The sequence below is a fragment of the Tachyglossus aculeatus genome, chromosome X3 (assembly GCF_015852505.1).
Source record: "Tachyglossus aculeatus isolate mTacAcu1 chromosome X3, mTacAcu1.pri, whole genome shotgun sequence".
NCBI classification, from domain to species: Eukaryota; Metazoa; Chordata; class Mammalia; order Monotremata; family Tachyglossidae; genus Tachyglossus; species Tachyglossus aculeatus.
Genome location: NC_052099.1, coordinates 22,451,866 through 22,470,725, shown reverse-complemented (window position 1 = coordinate 22,470,725; position 18,860 = coordinate 22,451,866). Strand labels below are relative to the sequence as shown.

General features: G+C 46.1%; 1 protein-coding gene across 1 annotated transcript in view; it reads right to left on the bottom strand.

Moving 5' to 3' along the window:
- Positions 1-17,880, bottom strand: part of ANKH (ANKH inorganic pyrophosphate transport regulator) — a 109,732-nt gene extending 91,852 nt beyond the window's left edge. The window contains exons 1-2 of the mRNA XM_038770198.1: positions 17,788-17,880; positions 16,113-16,259 (exon numbers count right to left, since the gene is read on the bottom strand). Coding sequence (XP_038626126.1) covers positions 16,113-16,208 — 96 coding nt within the window. The 5' untranslated portion in view covers positions 16,209-16,259; positions 17,788-17,880. The remainder of the gene's footprint in view (positions 1-16,112; positions 16,260-17,787) is intronic.
- Positions 17,881-18,860: the final 980 nt, after the last annotated feature.

Sequence of the window (18,860 nt, the reverse complement as noted above, 5' to 3'; positions counted from 1 at the left end):
CTGAATGCTCACAACTCATAAAACAAAAAGGTCAGAACAGCCTCCAAAGGCTGCTAAAATAAATTAGGAGGATGGAAAATTAAATGCCCTAGTAAACCCATACATCAAGACAGAAATATAGAGAGCCAGTCAGATGTAGTAGGGCAGTAGGCCTGCAGTCAGAAGGACTGGATGCCAGGAAAGATTTGGAATCTTATGAAAGAGGATTAGAGATGAAGTAGCCCAGGGCACACTCCAAGAGAGCATGCATGTGTGTGTCTTGAGAGAGCTAAGCCAGACACTTGAATTACCACTTTCCTGGCTGAGTTAAAGAGCACTTGAAATCCTTCAGCAGTGGATATGCCTTGTTTTCCTAATTAAAGAGGCATGCTCCCCACAACCAAAATAAATGGAGCTCAGTTCTTAGCGTGGTGCACAGATAAAACAGGGACGCTAGGGATGTGGTCTCATTTCTTCACTTACTGAAGTATTTGATAAGCTCTATGTGTCACACACTGCACAAGGCACAGAGGTTGATATAGTAAAAGCAGATCAGACCTGATCCCTGTCCCACATGGGCCTCACTGTCTAAAAGGGAGATAGGAAGGGAGAACAAGTACTTCGTTCTCACTTTACAGATGAGGTAAGCACAGAGAGGTAAAATGACTTGCTCAAGGTCACAGAGCAGGCAAGTGGCAGAGCGAGGATTTGAAACCAGAGTGTCACACTCCCAGGCCTATGCTCTTTCCACCAGACCACACTGCTTCTCTCATGATTTCAAAAGATCCTTTGGGTACAGAGCTGAGTTTCAGATACTGCTGGACTTTACCTGGAGCTTTCACTACCTCCAGTGGACTCTGAACCCATCATTTAACTCTCCATTCTAACCCAGGGCTGTCTCAAAACCACCAGGAAAGGTATTATTTGCTAATGGTTAGTGACCTCTTGGGCATAAAGATGCAGTGTCCAGTAAAGCTGGCATATAGTAAGTCGTGGCAACTCTACCATGGGTTCACCCACCCTATGGGGCCTTCACTGAGGCCAAGTCCTCTTCCTGGAGTGCACAGCTCAATAAACACAGCACAGGCAGGGCAAGCCAAGAGGGGGACTCCCACTCTTCACAAGCCTTCCGAGAACTCCCTCACCTCCCACACGGAGGAAGACAGTGATAAGAGCTTGAGAGTTAAGCATGTATTATGGAGAAGGTCGCTTTAGAATAGAGGGGTAGAAAAAATCCCAAGGTACAATTTGGTTCATTCTCCCTTAAGCTACTATGTGCAGTGACAGACTAAGTAGTTTCATTCCCTCCCTCCCTTCGAAAGGGCACTCCCTCATGAATCTCTATCTTCCTGGTAATGTCATCTAACCAGTCCCCCAAAGCAGCCATGTGTACATTTGTTTGTGTCACTTTTTATTTAATTATTTTTTAATCATTTGCATTACATTCGTCCTTTCAACCAATTTTGTTCGTAACTTCCTCATTTGTCTTCCCCATTAGGTCGCAAATTCCCTGAAGGTTGGGATTATGTCTAACTCCTTTTGTAAATACCCAAATGCCTACTACAGTGCTCTGCAAAGAACAGGAGCTTGATAAATGCGACTATCGCTTCTAAGTAAGGATTAATCACAGAATGCTTCTTGAAGATGGTGACACCTTAGGAGAGCTATGTAACTGGGAAGGTATGGTTTGATGTATTTGAAGCTGGGGGAAAGTTGGATTTGGGAAATTGTAAGTGAAGTAGTTAGGTTTATCTTGGTAGGAGTGCAGAGTGTGAGCTGAGATACAGCACGAGAAGAGAGCTAATAGGTAAGAAGGCAGCCATAGAGAACCTTAAATCCAATGGTTACAGTTTTTGGTTACAGTCATTGGAAGGGTGACATATTAGGAAGGGTGTTTTAAGAAGATCTAGGGCAGCAAGGAAGGACTGATTAAGGAGGGGAGAGACCAGTGAGGATTGTTACAGAGATCAAGCAAGAAGTTAACAGGGGTTTGAAGTGGAGTGATGGCCGAGAGGAAAAGGGAAGGGGTAAATGTGTAAGATATTGCAGGGGAAGAACTAGGAGCATTTAGCGAGTGACCCATGTTCGTTTCACTCCTTGCTTTTGTTTTTATTATTTGTATCTTTGGCCTTACTGTTTTACTACTTGTACACTTGACAATTTATGCTCACTAGCCTCTCCGTTAAATTATAAACCCCTCAAGGCAAACAGACTGAATATTTTTTTGGTTGAATTTTACCAAACACCTGACAGTACAAGCTCAATAAATGCTTATGATGAGGAAAATAATTATGATATTTACTAAGCCCTTACTTTGGGCCACAGTACTGGGCTCAGCACTGGGATATACGCAAGATCATCAGATTAGGGAAGTCCCTATCGCTGCAGAGGCTCACACCCTGATATGGAAACAGGTTTCATCCCCTTTTACATAGGAAACTGAGGCTCAGAGAGATAAAGTGACATGTCCAAGATCACCCAGCTGGATAGCATCAGTGCTGGGATTGGAACCCAGGTTTCCTGACTCCTAGCCTCAGGCTCCTTGGAGACCTAAATTCTAATCTGCCTCCTTCCTAGTGATGAAGTCCTTAAAGCATTTTTTTTTTAATATTTGATTTCTGAAGAGAAAGTCAAATAATGAAATGCCACAACAATGGGGCTCTAATTGCATTTCACAATCAAGATATTTTGGTGTCAACAGAGAAGAAAGGAATATAATTTAGAAGTAGCATTGCACATTAATATGACGGCACCTTCCAAAGTAAGGGAAATTACATCATTAGAGGTAAAGTCCAGTTGGCAACTGAAAGTGACTTCTAAAACAAATAGGTCTATCTCTAGGGAAGCCTTGGGTACTAATACTAAAATTCCAAGAACCATATCTCTCCAAATAACCCTAAAACAATGTACTGAAAGGAATATGGAGACATTTGCATCACGATACGCTCCAAATTACAGGGACTGGTGACTGAAAGCACTTAATAGGTTTAGTCTTCACCCTGTTACTATATTATAAAGTGGTACATTTAGCAGACAGTAAGATGCAATGGGATCTCCTAAGTCCTCCCTAGTTGTCCTCCAAAGGTGTAGTAACTCCAAGAGGATTCTGGACCACCCTAACCAGAGAAGCAGCGTGGATTAGTGGAAAGAGCCCGGGCTTGGGAGTCAGAGGTTGTGGGTTCTAATCCCAGCCCCACCACTTGTCAGCTGTGTGACTTTGGTCAAGTCACTTCACTTCTCTGTGCCTCAGTGACCCATCTGTCAAATGGGGATGAAGCCTGTGAGCTCCATGTGGGACAACCTGCTTATCTTGTATCTCTCCCAGCATTTAGAATAGTGCTTGACATGTAGTAAGTGCTTAACCAAAAAAGCAAATACCTATGTGCCCATTGCAGTGCACCGCCACCACTCTAGCGTGTCCACGCTTGGAGCACTTGCCTGGCTGGAGGACCGCAACAGTGGCACAAAAGCACCTCGGACCATGGCAGAAGTGCTGAAGGACCAGAAGCAGTGACCCCACGTAAGAGACAGCCGACCGGCTATCGCAATGACCTTCTCTGGCCGCTCTCACTCCTCCCAACTTGCCCAGTTACCCCCTTCAGACTGATATAACGTAGCATTTTTAAAAGTCATTAATCATCAATGACTGTCATTGAATGAGCTCACATGGAGCACAAAAATGCCAGAGCAATTTTAACACATGCAACAAGAGCCCACGTGCTCCTGGGTTCTGGCATTCTGGCATGCTCCTGCTTGCATCCAAGTCAGCCACAGGCTATAGCCTATGAGGTCTCTTTCGCACCGAGCAATGAGCTAACACAGTGCACGGACAGATAGCCACTCAAGCATGTGCACAAATAAGCACGGGTGTTGGGAGGGCGCACCAGGTTGAAACAGAGACATACTGCCCTTGAATGACAGTAAAATTCCTTGAGTATGAGGACACTTCACTGACAGGGCAGATTTATCCCCCAGCAAAACAGCTCGTTGTGCAAACCAGCAATTGTTTTCTGGGAGCAAGCCAAAAACATCCAATGAACTTGGAATCGTTTAATCAATACTGGCTTGTCCCCACCACTGTTTCTTTCATTCAGTAAATAAGAAATGGCCACCTCCCTCTGTGAGAGACTATTCGCTATTTTCTCTACTTACAAACTGCCCAGTTCAGCTTGGCTCTCTAGCAAACAGGTTTGGAAAATTCAGAGAAAAAGCAAGTAGGTGTAATTTTATTGTTCTTCCCTTCTCCCCTTTTCCTCTCCTTCCTGACCCCAACTCAAATGCCTCATCAAAGGAAGGCTCTCTCACCTGTGGGGGGCGGGGGGCAGGTGAAGAAAAGTAAAAATCCTCAAACTACTTCAAGGGATTACAGAGCAGTGAATTATGAAAGTTCTAAATGATCAGTAGGTCAATTATTTGTTTAAATAAAATTAGAGGATTTGGGAAGCAGTGGGGCCCAGTGGATAGAGCATGGGGCTGGGAGTCAGAGGACCTGGGTTCTAATTCTAGCTCCACCACTTGCCAGCTGTGTGACCTTGGCCAAGTCAATTCATTTCTCTGAGCTTAAATTACCTCATCTGTAAAATGGGGATTTAGACTGTGGGCCCCATTTGGGATATAGACTGTGTCCAATCTGATTATCTTGTATCTATCCCAGTGTTCAGAACAGTGCCTAGCACATAGTGAGCACTTAAATACTAAAAAAAGAGGAGGATTTCATTGCAGTGGATGTATTCTTGCACTTGGTCGTCAGAACATAGACTTCCCAGTGATTGATGGTCAAGATTGTAGAAAATAAAGCTGCCAGAACAAGATCCATTGGGGAAGGTCTCATTTGCAAAATGTGAGCTCAAGCTTAAGCTGAAAGCATAAATGTGCTCTGCAGACTTTCAGCAGCACCTCTTGCCCAATTGGTTCAGAGGTGTTACTAGCAAGGTAATCAGAGGCAGATGCTGTACTATTAAAAGTAGGCCCCATGCTAAGAAGAATGGCCCACCCAGCTGGCACCAAGCCAGGAAAACAACTGGTTTACAGGAAAATTAGAACTATGAACACATACCTAAGTCACATTTAGTTGTGGGGAGAAACAATTTCTCACTAAATGTTCTAAACCCATTACACTATGCATCTCCAGAGCTTCACTGATTCTCAACAAAACCTAAGGGTGATTTTTTTATTATTATATGTATTGGAGCAATAAGACCCTAGAGGGTATGGACCATGTCTTTTGGTTCTGTTGAACTCTCCCAAGCATTTAGTAATAATAATGATAATAATGATGGTATTTGTTTAGCGCTTACTATATTCCAAGCACTGGGATAGATATAAGGTAATCAGATTGTCCCACTTGGGGCTCACAGTCTTAATCCCCATTTTCCAGATGAGGTAACTGAAGCACAGAGAAGTTAAGTGACTTGCCCAAAGTCACACAGTTGACAAGTGGCGGAGGCAGGATTAGAACCCACGACCCCTGACACCCAAGCCCGTGCTCTTTCCACTAAGCCACACTGCTTCTCGGCACAATCCTCAATCCTTTGCACAAAATAGATGCTCCATAAACACTGCTGAATTTGCAAACACTACAACCAAAGATCTGATAGACATTTAGGGCAGCCCTAAGGAAACCAGGTTATGGATAAGTATGAATTATAACAGTGCTGTCATTAATTTATTCAACTGTATTTATTGAGTGCTTACTGTATGTAGAGCACTGGCACTAAGCACTTGGGAAAGTACAATACAACAATAAACAGTGACATTCCCTGCCCACAATTGGCTTTCAGTCTTGGGGAGGTGAGGGAGAGGAGAAGACAGGCATCAGTACAAATAAATAAAATTACAGATATGTACATAAGTGCTGTGGGGCAAGGAAGGGGGAAGAGCAAAGGGAGCAAGTCAGGGTGACACATAAGGGAGTGGGAGATGAGGAAAAGTGGGGCTTGGTCTGGGAAGGCCTCTTGGAAGAGATGTGCCTTCACTAAGGCTTTGATAGGGGGGAAGAGTTTTTGAATTTCTCGTGCTATTGATGCTTCCCGGCATATGTGATCAAACGCTGGGATGAGCGGGAAGGATTGGTGAGAATGCCCCAGCTAGGAATATTTCCATCGGCACTAATGAGATTTTTTCAAACCAATCTGCAAAACTGAATAAACCTGTCTGAGTTGGCAGGCATGAAACAGGTGCCTGCCTTGTGGTGCAACACCCAAATTGTTTGTGCATCTCTGTGTGGGAGGACAAATGGGGTACAACTGACAGCATACCTGGCAGTCTGTCACCCTTTTTCTGGAAACCAGGCAGAAGAATATCTGTCCCCTTCCCTCCTCTTTGGATGCTGACAAAGTTGCCCGTCAGGAATGGTGGGTGAGCTTTGGAGGATTTGATTATCATGGCATCCCTAATACGCTGTGAGCTTTTGGGAAAAAAAGTCATTTTAAAGTCTGAGAAGAATGAGTTGTAACAACAAACTATTACTGGCTGTGTATATCTGTGGGGAGGAAATCTCCCTGTAGACCAGGGGTTCGCCCAGTTTCTGTCTTAAACTGGCTGAATAAGAGGTGGGTGGAGGCCAAGAATTATTCTGGACATCCCTTAGACATATTATTTATAATGCCAATCAGTTACACCTAAGTTGTAAAGGAAAACTTTACTGTTCGCGTCCCTATGAGCTAAGTTAAAGCAGCACATTATACTTGGGCCTTCTAGAGCAGCCAGGAAATGGTCATTCAGGTGGATTCACCTCATGGGAAAATCTAAATGACATGTTTACGAAATGCAGGCAATGCCAACAATGAAAATATTCAGATTATTCCTTCTTAAAATGTTTTTCCCCTTTATAATGATATATAGCAAATGACCACAATCAGAGGCCTAAGGTCTCAAAAGATCAAGGGCAGCCAGGCAATTACAGTGAATGAAAATAAGAATAATGATATGCTATTTGTTAAATGTTTCAATATAATTAGATCAGATGCAGTTCTTGTCCCACATGGGGCTCACAGTGTGCTTGACACCAGACCTCAGAGTATCATCTGCACAGTCAAAATGTTTATTTCCTTCTTTTTTGCCATTCATCTTGCACCCTTCCCTCAACCCTACAGCACTTACGTACATATCCTTAATTCATTTATTTTTATTAATGTCTGTCTCTCCCTGTGGACTTCTTTTGGGCAGGAGTACATCTACCAGTTATGTTGTATTCTCTCATCTATTTAATACAGTGCTCTGCAAACCGTAAGCACGCAATAAATATGATCCATTGATCTTGCAGTAAAAACCCCCAAAGAAGGATTGTGGTTGTAATTTAGACATGGGACATGGAAACTGGATGTAGGACACTAACATTTCTCATAGGCCACTGTTGGGTGACTGCTGCTCAGATTAAAATATATGTTTTCTTCTTTAAATGTTGATTCCCTGAATTGTTGACTTTGAGAACTACCAACAGGATTACAGTTGGTTCTAATCTTGGCTCTGCCACTTGACTGCTGTGTGACCTTGGGCAAATCACTTAACTTCTTTCTGCTCAGTTTCCTCATCTATAAAATGAGGTTAAGATAACTGTTCCCCTCCTCCTCAGACTGTGAACCACATGAGGGACAGGGACTGTGTCCTTTCTGCTTATATTTAATCTACACTAGTGCTTAGTACAAGCATTAGGGACAAAATAAGGGCTTAACGTATACCATTGTTACTCTTACGTGTTTTTGTTTTTTCCTCAGATTTAAAATGCAGAATTCAAGGACCTCCTCCCTGGCAAATGCTAAACAACTAGAATCAAATGCAAGAATTCAAGTTTTTAATTGTGAATTCAGTAGCTTTAGTTGCAAACAGCTAAGCAAAAGCTGTGACCGAATGGAGAGACTCTTACCTTCATTCAGAACGCAGGTCACTGAAAGAGATTAAAAAAAAATACGCATACTGCTCAGCTAGATCATCACACTGCTGAATACCAACTCAGCTCTATTTTGTAGATTTAGTAAGAAACGGGTCAATTATAAAAGTCTCCATTTCCAGTTATTCTATTTCTACCTTACAGTAGTTGGACTGAAAGCAAACAACCACTTCAGAAACAAATCTTTTTTGTGACCTAGAAAGAGAGAAGTTAAGATTGTCAAGTAAGCCTTGCCCTTCTAACCCTACCCAGAAAGACCCTCAAAATCCTAGTAACTTAATCCTGACTGGATAACTGATATAAATAAACATCAAACCACCACCTCGGACTGCTTAAAAGCAAAGCTTGTCCATCAGTCATTAGCTAGTCAGTGTGTGTTCTTTCCCAATCCAAATACAAGGGAGATCCAGTTTTTGAGTAGCAGAAATTTAGTTCCTAAATCCTACCTGTACTTTTTCTAAATTAGAAAAGCGTATGTCTATATCTATGTGTCTAAATATATACACACACATACATACAAACTACTATACACTACTGTTGTTTTAAGAATTAAAAGCTAAGAGAAGAGTTCTGAGAAAGTTTTGAGATGAAGGAGCCAAGCTATGACCTGGTACTAAAAGACAGTTTTGAGTTCTCTCTAGACTGGAATCACCTTCCATCAATGGTAGGCAGGGATCGTGTCTACCAACTTGATTGTATTATACAATACCACTCAAATATAGTGATCTGCACACACTAAGAGCCCAATAAAAACTCCAAAATGCTTTTAAAATTCAAATTCCTCCACTCTGTATGCTTCTAGGGAACATATCTTGGTGATTACAGCAGAAGCACACGCCCTGAAACCATGGCCCTTCTCACTTCTGAACTGACCGAAGTCTCACAGTTTTTCTGTTCTCTTGTTTCCACATCACAAAAGTGGAAATGAATCCTCTTCAGTGATGGAAAGTGCTGGGGGTGGAGGAAAAGAATCTTTGGGCTCTATTCTCCCCAGTGTTCAAGTCATTCTCTGGAACGTTAGTAGGTTTGGTGCCAATGGGGATACATTACTTTTTTCACGTATTATAAACCTACAAGAAACTGATTCATTAATTCATTCAACTGTATTTACTGAACGCTTACTGTGTGCAAAGCACTGTACTAAGCGCTTGGGAAGTACAATTTGGCAACATATAGAGATGGTCCCTACCCAACAACGGGCTCACAGTCTAGAAGGGGGAGACAGACAACAAAACAAGTAGACAGGTGCCAATGCCAACAGAATAAATAGAATTATAGATATATACACATCATTAATAGAGTAATAAATATGTACAAATATACACAAGTGTTGTGGGGAGGGGAAGGAGATAGGGCAGAGGGGGGGGGGCGATGGGGAAGGGAAGCAGAGGAATGGGGGAGCTCAGTCTGGGAAGGCCTCCTGAAGGAGGTGAGCTCTCAGTAGGGCTTTGAAGGGAGGAAGAGAGCTAGTTTGGCTAGCTACTGATTAATTGTTTGGGATACCATTTACTACAGCAATAGATTTTTCAGGTCAAAATGAGTGATTTATTTTTTTTCTAATAAAAAAGGTAGGATTTAATCTACTAAAATAATAATAATAATAATAATGGCATTTATTAAGCGCTTACTATGTGCAAAGCACTGAACTAAGCATGGGAGAGGTTACAAGGTGAACAGGTTGTCCTACGGGGGCTCACAGTCTTAATCCCCATTTTACAGATGAGGTAACAAGCACAGAGAAGTTAAGTGACTTGCCCAAGTCAGACAGCTGACAATTGGTGGAACCAGGATTTGAACCCATGACCTCTGACTCCAAAGCCCGTGCTCTTTCCACTGAGCCAGGCTGCTTCTCTAAAAGCATTGTACTGCATGACTATTAGGTGCAGAACACTGTCCGAGGCACTTGGCAGAGTACAAAAGAGATGACATGATCAATCGTATTTATTGAGCGCTTACTCTGTGCAGAGCACTGTACTAAGCGCTTGGGAAGTACAAGTTGACAACATATAGAGACAGTCCCTACCCAACAGTGGGCTCACAGTCTAAAGACATGATGACTTCTCTCAAGGAGCTTACGGTGTAGCGGGGGAGGTAGGCATTTAATAAAATACTGAGGAGTATATAGATTAAATATAGTATAATATATGCTATGGGAGCTGATGTAATGTAAGTGGTGTGGAAGAGTCAAAGTGGAAGTTGGGGGACATTAGAAATTGCTTGGGGAAGGCCTCAAGGTGAAGACATGATCTCAGAAGGGGTCTGAAGATGGGGAGAGTGGGGGGTCTGTTGGATACCAAGGAGAGACGGTGAACAAGACATCAGCAGGGAGAAACAAGAACCAGGCATAGGTTAGCTTGAGAGGAACAAAGATGGCAAGTTAGGGTGAAATGGGAAAAGAGGGGATAAGGCAGATCTAAATAACTCCTTGGCTTGGGTTACAAAACAGGCTTTTCTGCTTTAGGGTGACTGACTGGCTGCCGAATCAGGCCAGTCCTACATTCGGATCAGCCCCGTCAACTCCGATGTCTTCCCAGCTACAGCGAGATGTGGGCCTCTCCCAGACTTGGAAGTCTAGCCCCCTTCCTCCCTCCCTCCCAGGGGGCCGGAAACCTGTTTGCACCCCTGGCCCGGGAGTTACCCACTGTGTTTCCCATGTTTATGGGGTCATTTGTGAGAGATTGCAGGAGCCATGCAAGCTGCAACACTTGGGAGGAGCTGGACTAGGAAACAGGAGATTCTACTGGTGAGTGAGGGGAGACAACGGCAGGTGGGGGCAGGGCTGGGTACAGCCCCAGTGAGAGGAGGGTGCCCTCTGTTCTGTGCAGAGGAGCAGACAATCCATTCCTTCCTCTAACCTAGAATCAGCCAACCAAGAACAGCTCTGCCCCCACAAAACGGGGCAATAACTAGGTTGGACAAGACATTTTCCGGGGCTTCCATTTCACACAGAGCAGAACCTCTGGTCCTGTACTAGGATCCTGCATGTACCTCTCCCATCATCTTCAACCCTCTGGGATCAAATTCCTCTTCCCTGCTGAAAATCTTCCAATGGATTGGCCCTAAATTTTCGTGTTCAATTTCTGCTCTTGGAGGGGAAAAAAAAAAAAAGGTTTAGCTCCATTTCATTTATTTGGGGGAGAAGGGGGGAAGGAAGGGAGGGAGAGGCTTAAAGTATTAAAAGAGTCATATTTTCAAAGAGATGCTGGGGCCTTTAGAGGACAGGGACAGTAGTCTCAGACTGGGTGAGGAAAACAGCAGACAGGGAAAAGTGCACACATGCAGTTATATCTGTTCTCTCTCTCTCTTTCTCTCAGGACAGAGAGGAACAGGCTACCACTCCTCCCCCACTATTTTCATGGAACCAATTAAGGATGCTATTCATTCTATAAATGAAATGACGTTCTCCAGAACTCCCTTGCCACACAAGTTTCCATCCCACGATACCCTCCTGCTATTTTCCCGAGACTGCTGGCATAAAAAACTCAACAAAAGTAGAAAAAAAAAAAACATTAAGAAGAAAGCTCTTTTAAGTTTATAAATATTATACAGCAAGAAAATTGGGTCTCAATTTGGGGTTGGCAGTCTTCTCCTTCCCCTATGCCTGTTCCTCCAGCTATATGATGTGGATTAAGCCATTGGCTCCTTTCTTCATCCCAGGAATGGGGATGGGTCTGCAAAATGGGAAGGGAAGTAGCATAGCCTAGTGGAGAGAGCACAGGCTTGGGAGTTCGAGGATCTGGGCTCTAATCCAGTCTCTTGTCGGTTGTGTGACATTGGGCATGCGATTTAACTTCTCTGCACCTCAGTTACCTCATCTGTAAAATGGGGATCCATGTGGGGCATGGATTCTGTCCAAACTGATCAGCTTGGATCTAACCCAAAGCTTAGTACTATGCCTTCCACATAGTAAATCCTTATTACCAAATCTTGATATCGATCCATTAAATACCTTGACTTCCATGGAGACAGTGACAGTCCTCCTAGAGCTCGGAAATAGGGTAAACTGTAGTTACAACAATCTTGTATGATGTCCTACCACTGAAATGAGAAATATACATATACACACATACACACACACAAGGATAAGGCAAACTCCATATTGTTTAAAATTTTTCTTTCATGATGCTTCTGCAGTCCCCATGAGTGAGTTAGCCATGCACAACTAGAGGAGAATCTATTCTGAAATGATGGTGTTTCCACAGAACACCTTGAAGGATTATGCTATTGGAAAGATTCTTCTTGACTGACACCACTAAATAGCAATGGGGTAATTAATGTACTACTTCTGCCTTTAGTCACGAGGGTGTGGTTTATGTTGATTTCTATCTGCAATTTTTTTTCTGAATTGCTAAATGCCTTTTCATTTCAATCATTAGTTGAGAAGACGATATAAAAAATTCATTCATTCATTCATTCAATCATATTTATTGAGCGCTTACTGTGTGCACAGCACTGTACTAAGCGCTTGGGAAGTCCAAGTCGGCAACATATAGAGACTGTCCCTACCCACCAATGGGCTCACAGTCTAGAAGACACAGTCTAGAAAACATGTCCCAATAACTCAATATATAACATTCATTTATGCACTACTTACTATCCAAGGTTAACACTTTGTCTGGGACAACTTTAATCTAATAGCAAGCTCTCCCTGACTAATCTTCTTGCTGCCCATGTCATCCACCATATCTTCCCTAATATGCATATAAATACACGTTTTATGCTTTATGTATCTAAAACTTAAGAAATCTGGCTCATATATTTCCTGCTGCATGTTCTTCCTACCACTAGGCTATAAATTCTTAAGGCAAGGACTTTAAAAAAATGGTATTTGTTAAGCACTATGTGCCAGGTACTGTACGAAGTGCTAGGGTAGATATGAGCTAGTCAGGTTAGACACAGTCCGTGTCCCACATGGGGAATCACACTCAATCCCTATTTTACAGATGAGGTAACTGGGGCACAGAGCCATTAAGTGACTTGCCCAAGGTCACCCAGCAGATAAATGGCAGAGCCAGAATTAGAACCCAGGTCTTTCTGACTCCCAAGCCCATGCTCTCTCTCTATTCTTAGATAACACTTTAATAATACCCCTCAGCATCTTGTACAGTGTGTTGCACAAAGCCAGAGCTAAACAAAATTGTATTCCATAGTTTATTCTTCAGAACCCCATGAGATTCCCTCAGAATACCATTGCAGCTTAGAATAAAAGCACCCCTGTTTTCCCTGTAGATACCATTTTGGCTACGCTGCAAAAAATTATCAACTGACACCAGAGGGTACATGATTTTCTTCCTCTCCCTGCCTGCCTTCCCACATGATAAAAAGCAGAGTATCACCCAACACCAGGCACCTTTCCCATGGAACCCCCCAGAGTTACAGGTGGCCATCAAAAACACTCAATTAGAGCGGATACTGCCATTCTTGTTGCCGAGCTCTCTAATACTATCTTGTCATTGGCATATTAATAAAGAGTTTGCATTATTATTTTTAAATCATCAAGCTGTTGGTCTCCTGTGCCACTTGCTCTCGGTCATGGATTCAAAGATACTGCAGAGCTAGTTACAGGATGTCTCCCATTTTGTGCCCTGTGGGGGTGAGGGAGGGGAGGGGAAGGGGGTTCAAAGGTTTCCCTGAAGCCCCTCCAGGGTCAAAAACAGAACCCAGGATCCACTCTGTCCCCTGCCACCCTATTTCTGAGCTAGCTGACAGGAGGTATTTTTTTTTACCCGGCTCTCAACCAACATCCAGGATTGCAAGAAAAAGGGGATGGAAATGGAGCCTAAGAGTCTCCTTCACCCTTAATTCTCTCATCCCAAGGCTAAGCTATAAATCCACGAGGGAAAAGGAGGCATGCTCCCTGAAAAGCTTCATTATTACAGCGTTAACTGAAGTGTCCTACATCTAGAAAAATCATTGATCATGGCTCATGTGTCCTCTTCACAACATAATCCCCAAGAAATTATTTCCTTTCACATCACAGCACATCCCTCCATGATATATCAGCTTGACTTATTAAGCAAAGGAGAACACAATGTAATATTGTGGCCTGTATCAAACTTTTTATTGGTTCTACAGGAACACAATAGTAACTCCTAAGGTGCTCAGGACAAGCCTTCAGGACAGTACTTAAGAGGACAAACCTGGAAGACTGGAATGACTGAGTTAAAAAAAGAACCCCACAAAACATGAAGCAACTTAAAAGTGCCTGTCCAGTAACTCTTCTGTGGATGATCAAGAAACTCTGAGAAGATGCCAGTTATCCAAGAAACTAACACTTAATTCAAGAATTAAGTTCGGTACCTGTGCCATTACATGTGTCACAAGCTAACAATAAATCCCGTTTCTTCTTAATTTGCTACCATGCCAAAATAGGAAGAAAAGAAAACCCACTTAATTATATAGAAAGATTAAACATTTCATTTGCAAAAATATCTAGATACCAATATCCAAAAACCTAAGTCATGGTACAAAAATATATTACAATTTGACTGTCAACACTCAAAATAAAATCCAAAGATATCTGTCTCGTCTGTGCTAGACTATCAAAATAATTATGTAGATGAGACGAATTCAAACTATACCGAAGGAGGGTTGATTACAATCAATTCAGGGAGGGAAACTGTTTTTCTAATTCATAAGACAAGTTCCTCTGAAAATATATACCCCCAAACAATATGAGGTTTGGGAACTGATCTGGATTCCAATAACATGAGCATAACTGCTACCTAAATGGAGACCAAGTTGGGTACATATTCCGCTTCCCTTCTTACTGTGGTTTATTTTTAGTGTTTCTCTTCTCCACTACAATGTCAGCTGACGGAAGGGATCATGTCTACTAATTTTACTGTAATGCTCCAAACGCTTAGTTCATTGCTCTGAACACAGGAGATGTTCATTTGGTAGACAGTACTGTCCGAAACTGGTCTTGGTAAATGCCCACAAAAAGTCTCCTTAACATGAAGCTACTCGGCATGCCCAAAATAACTGTTCCCAAACGGTACTTTTGGATCGATAGGAGCCAGATGGAAATCGTCCTTCATAAAAGGACTACAATCTGACAATCTCGGTGGAGTTTCCTAGGAATAGACAGCCTTAACCAAGAAGGTGCAGGGCCCGTTCACTGGCTGCTGAAGAGGCTGCAGCACCAGGTCTGCGATGACGCCACATGGAGCGAAAAACTGGCTGTGAAATGGGTGAAAAGCTGGCGAGGGAAAAAAAAAAATGATTTCTCGATTCCAAGAAACGGAAAGGTTACCCGCCTTCCCAAACGGGCACAAACCAATCCTAAACACCACATGTCAACAGCAGCTATATCAGTCCCCCTTTCCTAAATACTCAACATAATCGATTTGCATTTTTAAAAAATCAGCTCTAGTTGGGAGATGAACTTGCAGTGTTAAATAGAAAACCTCTCCCATCATTCGGAGATAAGGCCAAATTCAGCACTAGCAGCTAAGCTTTTGAAAACTAGTTTAATTAAAAAGGGACCAGGGGTTTACATAATCACAAATTACATAATCCGCTTGTGCACTAAGACTCTTTCCCCCTCCTACAGTACACCTGCTGAGGAGGGCTCACCTCAACCAGCCTTTCTGCATTTTGCACAGGAGCGAGGGAAAAGTCTGAAGAAAAAACAAAATAAATCCGCTGTGGGCAGCGATCGTCTCTACTGCTGAATTGGACTTTCCAAGCGCTTAGCACAGTGCTCTGCACACAGTAAAGCGCTCATTCAATACGTTGGAATGAATGAAAAACAGCCAAAAACAGGATGAGTCCCACAGGCTACAATTCCCACCCACTCCCCTCCTCTGCGGGGAATGACTTCTGCGAAATCTGTTAAGCGTTCACTCTGTGCGGAACACTGTGCTACAAAAGACAGTCGGATGGGTGTCCCTGTCCCCCGGAGAGGGGAAGATATTTGTTATTTGTGTCACCCCCATGGAAAAAAAACTGAACAAGGAGGCAGGATACCAGGTGTGAAAACTAAAGGAAGCCCGCTGTGGGCAGGGCCTGTCTCTCTTGCTGAACTGCGCTTTCCAAGCGCTTAGTACAGTGCTCTGCACACAGTCAGCGCTCAATGACGATTGAAGTGAACAGACTGTGCTTGCTAGTTTGTTTTTTTTTAATTCTACTGTAAAGGTTTTCTCTCCTCCCGCCCCCTTTCTGGCTCGTTGTTGACATCCTCGGAGGTGCGGCGAGCGGCCCGAGCCGCCCTGGGGGCCGGGGGGAAGGAGGGGGCGCTTACCTGCTCCCCGAAATCGATGGCTATGTTGGTGATGCCCAAGGGGACCAGGAAGCGGATGAGGGGCCAGTAGTGAGTGAGCGCTGGAAATTTCACCATAGTCCCAGCTGCGCGGTGACCCCCGAGCACATCTGCCGCAGCCAGGAGCCTCTGCACGGGGCGGGGGGGCGGAGGGAGGAGAAAAACTGGGCTGAGCAGCGGGGCGGGGGGGCAGGGGAAGGCCTCGGTGGTGGGCAGGGGACAGCGGCGGGAGGAGGGGGAGGAGGAGGAGGAGGAGGAGGGACGGCAGAGACAGAAAGAAGAGGGAGAGCAGAGAGAGAGCAGGAGGAGGGAGAGCAGACAGAGAGCAGGAGGAGGAGGAGGAGGGAGAGCAGAGAGAGAGCAGGAGGAGGAGAGGGAGGAGGGAGAGCAGAGAGAGGAGGAGGAGGGAGAACAGAGAGAGAGGAGGAGGAGGGAGAACAGAGAGAGGAGGAGGAGGGAGAACAGAGAGAGGAGGAGGAGGGAGAGCAGAGAGGGAGGAGGAGGAGGGAGAGCAGAGAGAGAGCAGGAGGAGGGAGAGCAGAGAGAGAGCAGGAGGAGGAAGAACAGAGAGAGGAGGAGGAGGGAGAGCAGAGGGAGGAGGAGGAGGGAGAACAGAGAGAGAAGGAGGAGGGAGAGCAGAGAGAGAGCAGGAGGGAGAGCAGAGAGAGCGCAGGAGGGAGAGCAAAGAGAGAGCAGGAGGAGGAGGAGGGAGAACAGAGAGAGAAGGAGGAGGAGGGAGAGCAGAGAGAGAGCAGGAGGAGGAGGGAGAGCAGAGAGAGAAGGAGGAGGAGGGAGAGCAGAGAGAGAGCAGGAGGAGGAGGGAGAGCAGAGAGAGAAGGAGGAGGAGGGAGAGCAGAGAGAGAAGGAGGAGAAGGGAGAGCAGAGAGAAGGAGAAGGGAGAGCAGAGAGAGAAGGAGGAGGGAGAGCAGAGAGAGAGCAGGAGGAGGGAGAGCAGAGGGAGAGCAGGAGGGAGAGCAGAGAGAGAGCAGGAGGAGGAAGAGGGAGAGCAGAGAGAGAGCAGGAGGGAGAGCAGAGAGAGAGCAGGAGGAGGAAGAGGGAGAGCAGAGAGAGCAGGAGGAGGAGGAAGCGGCGGCGGCGGCGGCTGTGTCCGGGGTCCCCGGGAGGTGCGGCAGCGAATGCAGCAGGGGCTGGTCCGGCTGCAGGGGCTGGTCCGGCTGCAGGGGCTGGTCCGGCTGCAGCGGCTGCCTCGCTCCGCGCCCGCCCTCCCTCCCTCCGTCCGCCTGTCCGCCCGCCCGTCCGCCCGCCCGCCCGCCCGCCGCTCTGAGCCCTGGCGGGCTCTAGCGACAGACCCCACGGCCACCGCTCCAGGCCAGCCCCGCCGCCCTCACACACAATGATCTCATCTCATCTCATCTGCCCAGAAAACTGGGAGAGGAGAGGAGAGAGGAGAGGAGGGAGCGGGAGCAGCGGCAGCAGCAGGAGGGCGGAGGGGGAGGAGGAGGAGGAGGAGGAGGAGGAGGGGCGGGGTGAGCGCCCCCGGACCGGGCCCAGAAGGAGCCGGGGGGGGGGGGGGGGGGATCGATCGATCGATGGGGAGATCGGCGGGGGCCCGAAAACAGCAGACCCCCCCCCCCCCCCCACCGGCCCCGCGCGCGGTCTGCGGTTGGAGGGCAGTGCGCCCGGCCGGCCGTCCTACCCCGCCTCCGGCGGCGTTGGCGCGCTGGGTCCGGGCTCCCGGGTCACCGGGCCGCGGGAGGGGGGCTCTGGCCGGGGTCCTGGCGGGCCCTGGGCCCACGCACACCGCACGGACGCCCCCGGACCCGCACCGCCACCACCGCCGCCGCCGCCGCCGCCGCCGCCGCCGCCACCATCCTCTCCTCCGGCTCCGGCTCCGGCTCGGCTCCGGCTCGGCCCCTCCCGGAGGGCGCGGGCACGCGCGGCGGGCACGTGCGCGGGCTCCGGGCACGTGGGGTTTGACAGACGGGCCCGGCGGCGGCGACGGCAGCGCCCCCTAACGCCCGACCCCGGGCCCAGCGGCCTGCACGGGGCCGAGCCCCCGCCCGCCACGGCGTCCAGCGACCGCCCCCCCCCCATTAATAATAATAATAATAATAACAACATTTATCAAGCGCTTACTACGTACGAAGCACTGCTCTAAGCCCTGGAGAGGTTACCCGGGCTTTGGAGTCAGAAGTCTTTTAGACTGTGAGCCCACTGTTGGGTAGGGACTGTCTCTATATGTTGCCAGTTTGTCCTTCCCAAGCGCTTAGTACAGTGCTCTGCACACACTAAGCGCTCAATAAATACGATTGATGATGATGAAGTCAGGGGTTCAAACCCCAACTCCGCCACACTTAGCCGTGTGACTTTAGGCCCCTCAACCCCACAGCATCTATACATATGTATATATGTTTGTACATATTTATTATTCTATTTTACTTGTAGATATTTATTCTATTTATTTTATTAATATGTTTTGTTTTGTTGTCCGTCTCCCCCTTCTAGACTGTGAGCCTGCTGTTGGGTAGGGACCGTCTCTATATGTTGCCAACTTGTACTTCCCAAGCGCTTAGTACAGTGCTCTGCACACAGTGAGCGCTCAGTAAATACGATTAATTGATTGATTGATTGATGAAGACTGTGAGCCCCCCAGTGGGGCAACCTGATCACCTTGGAGCCTCCCCAGCGCTTAGAACAGTGCTTTGCACCTAGTAAGCGCCTAATAAGCTCCATCCTTATTATCGTTACAAGGTGATCAGGTTGTCCCAC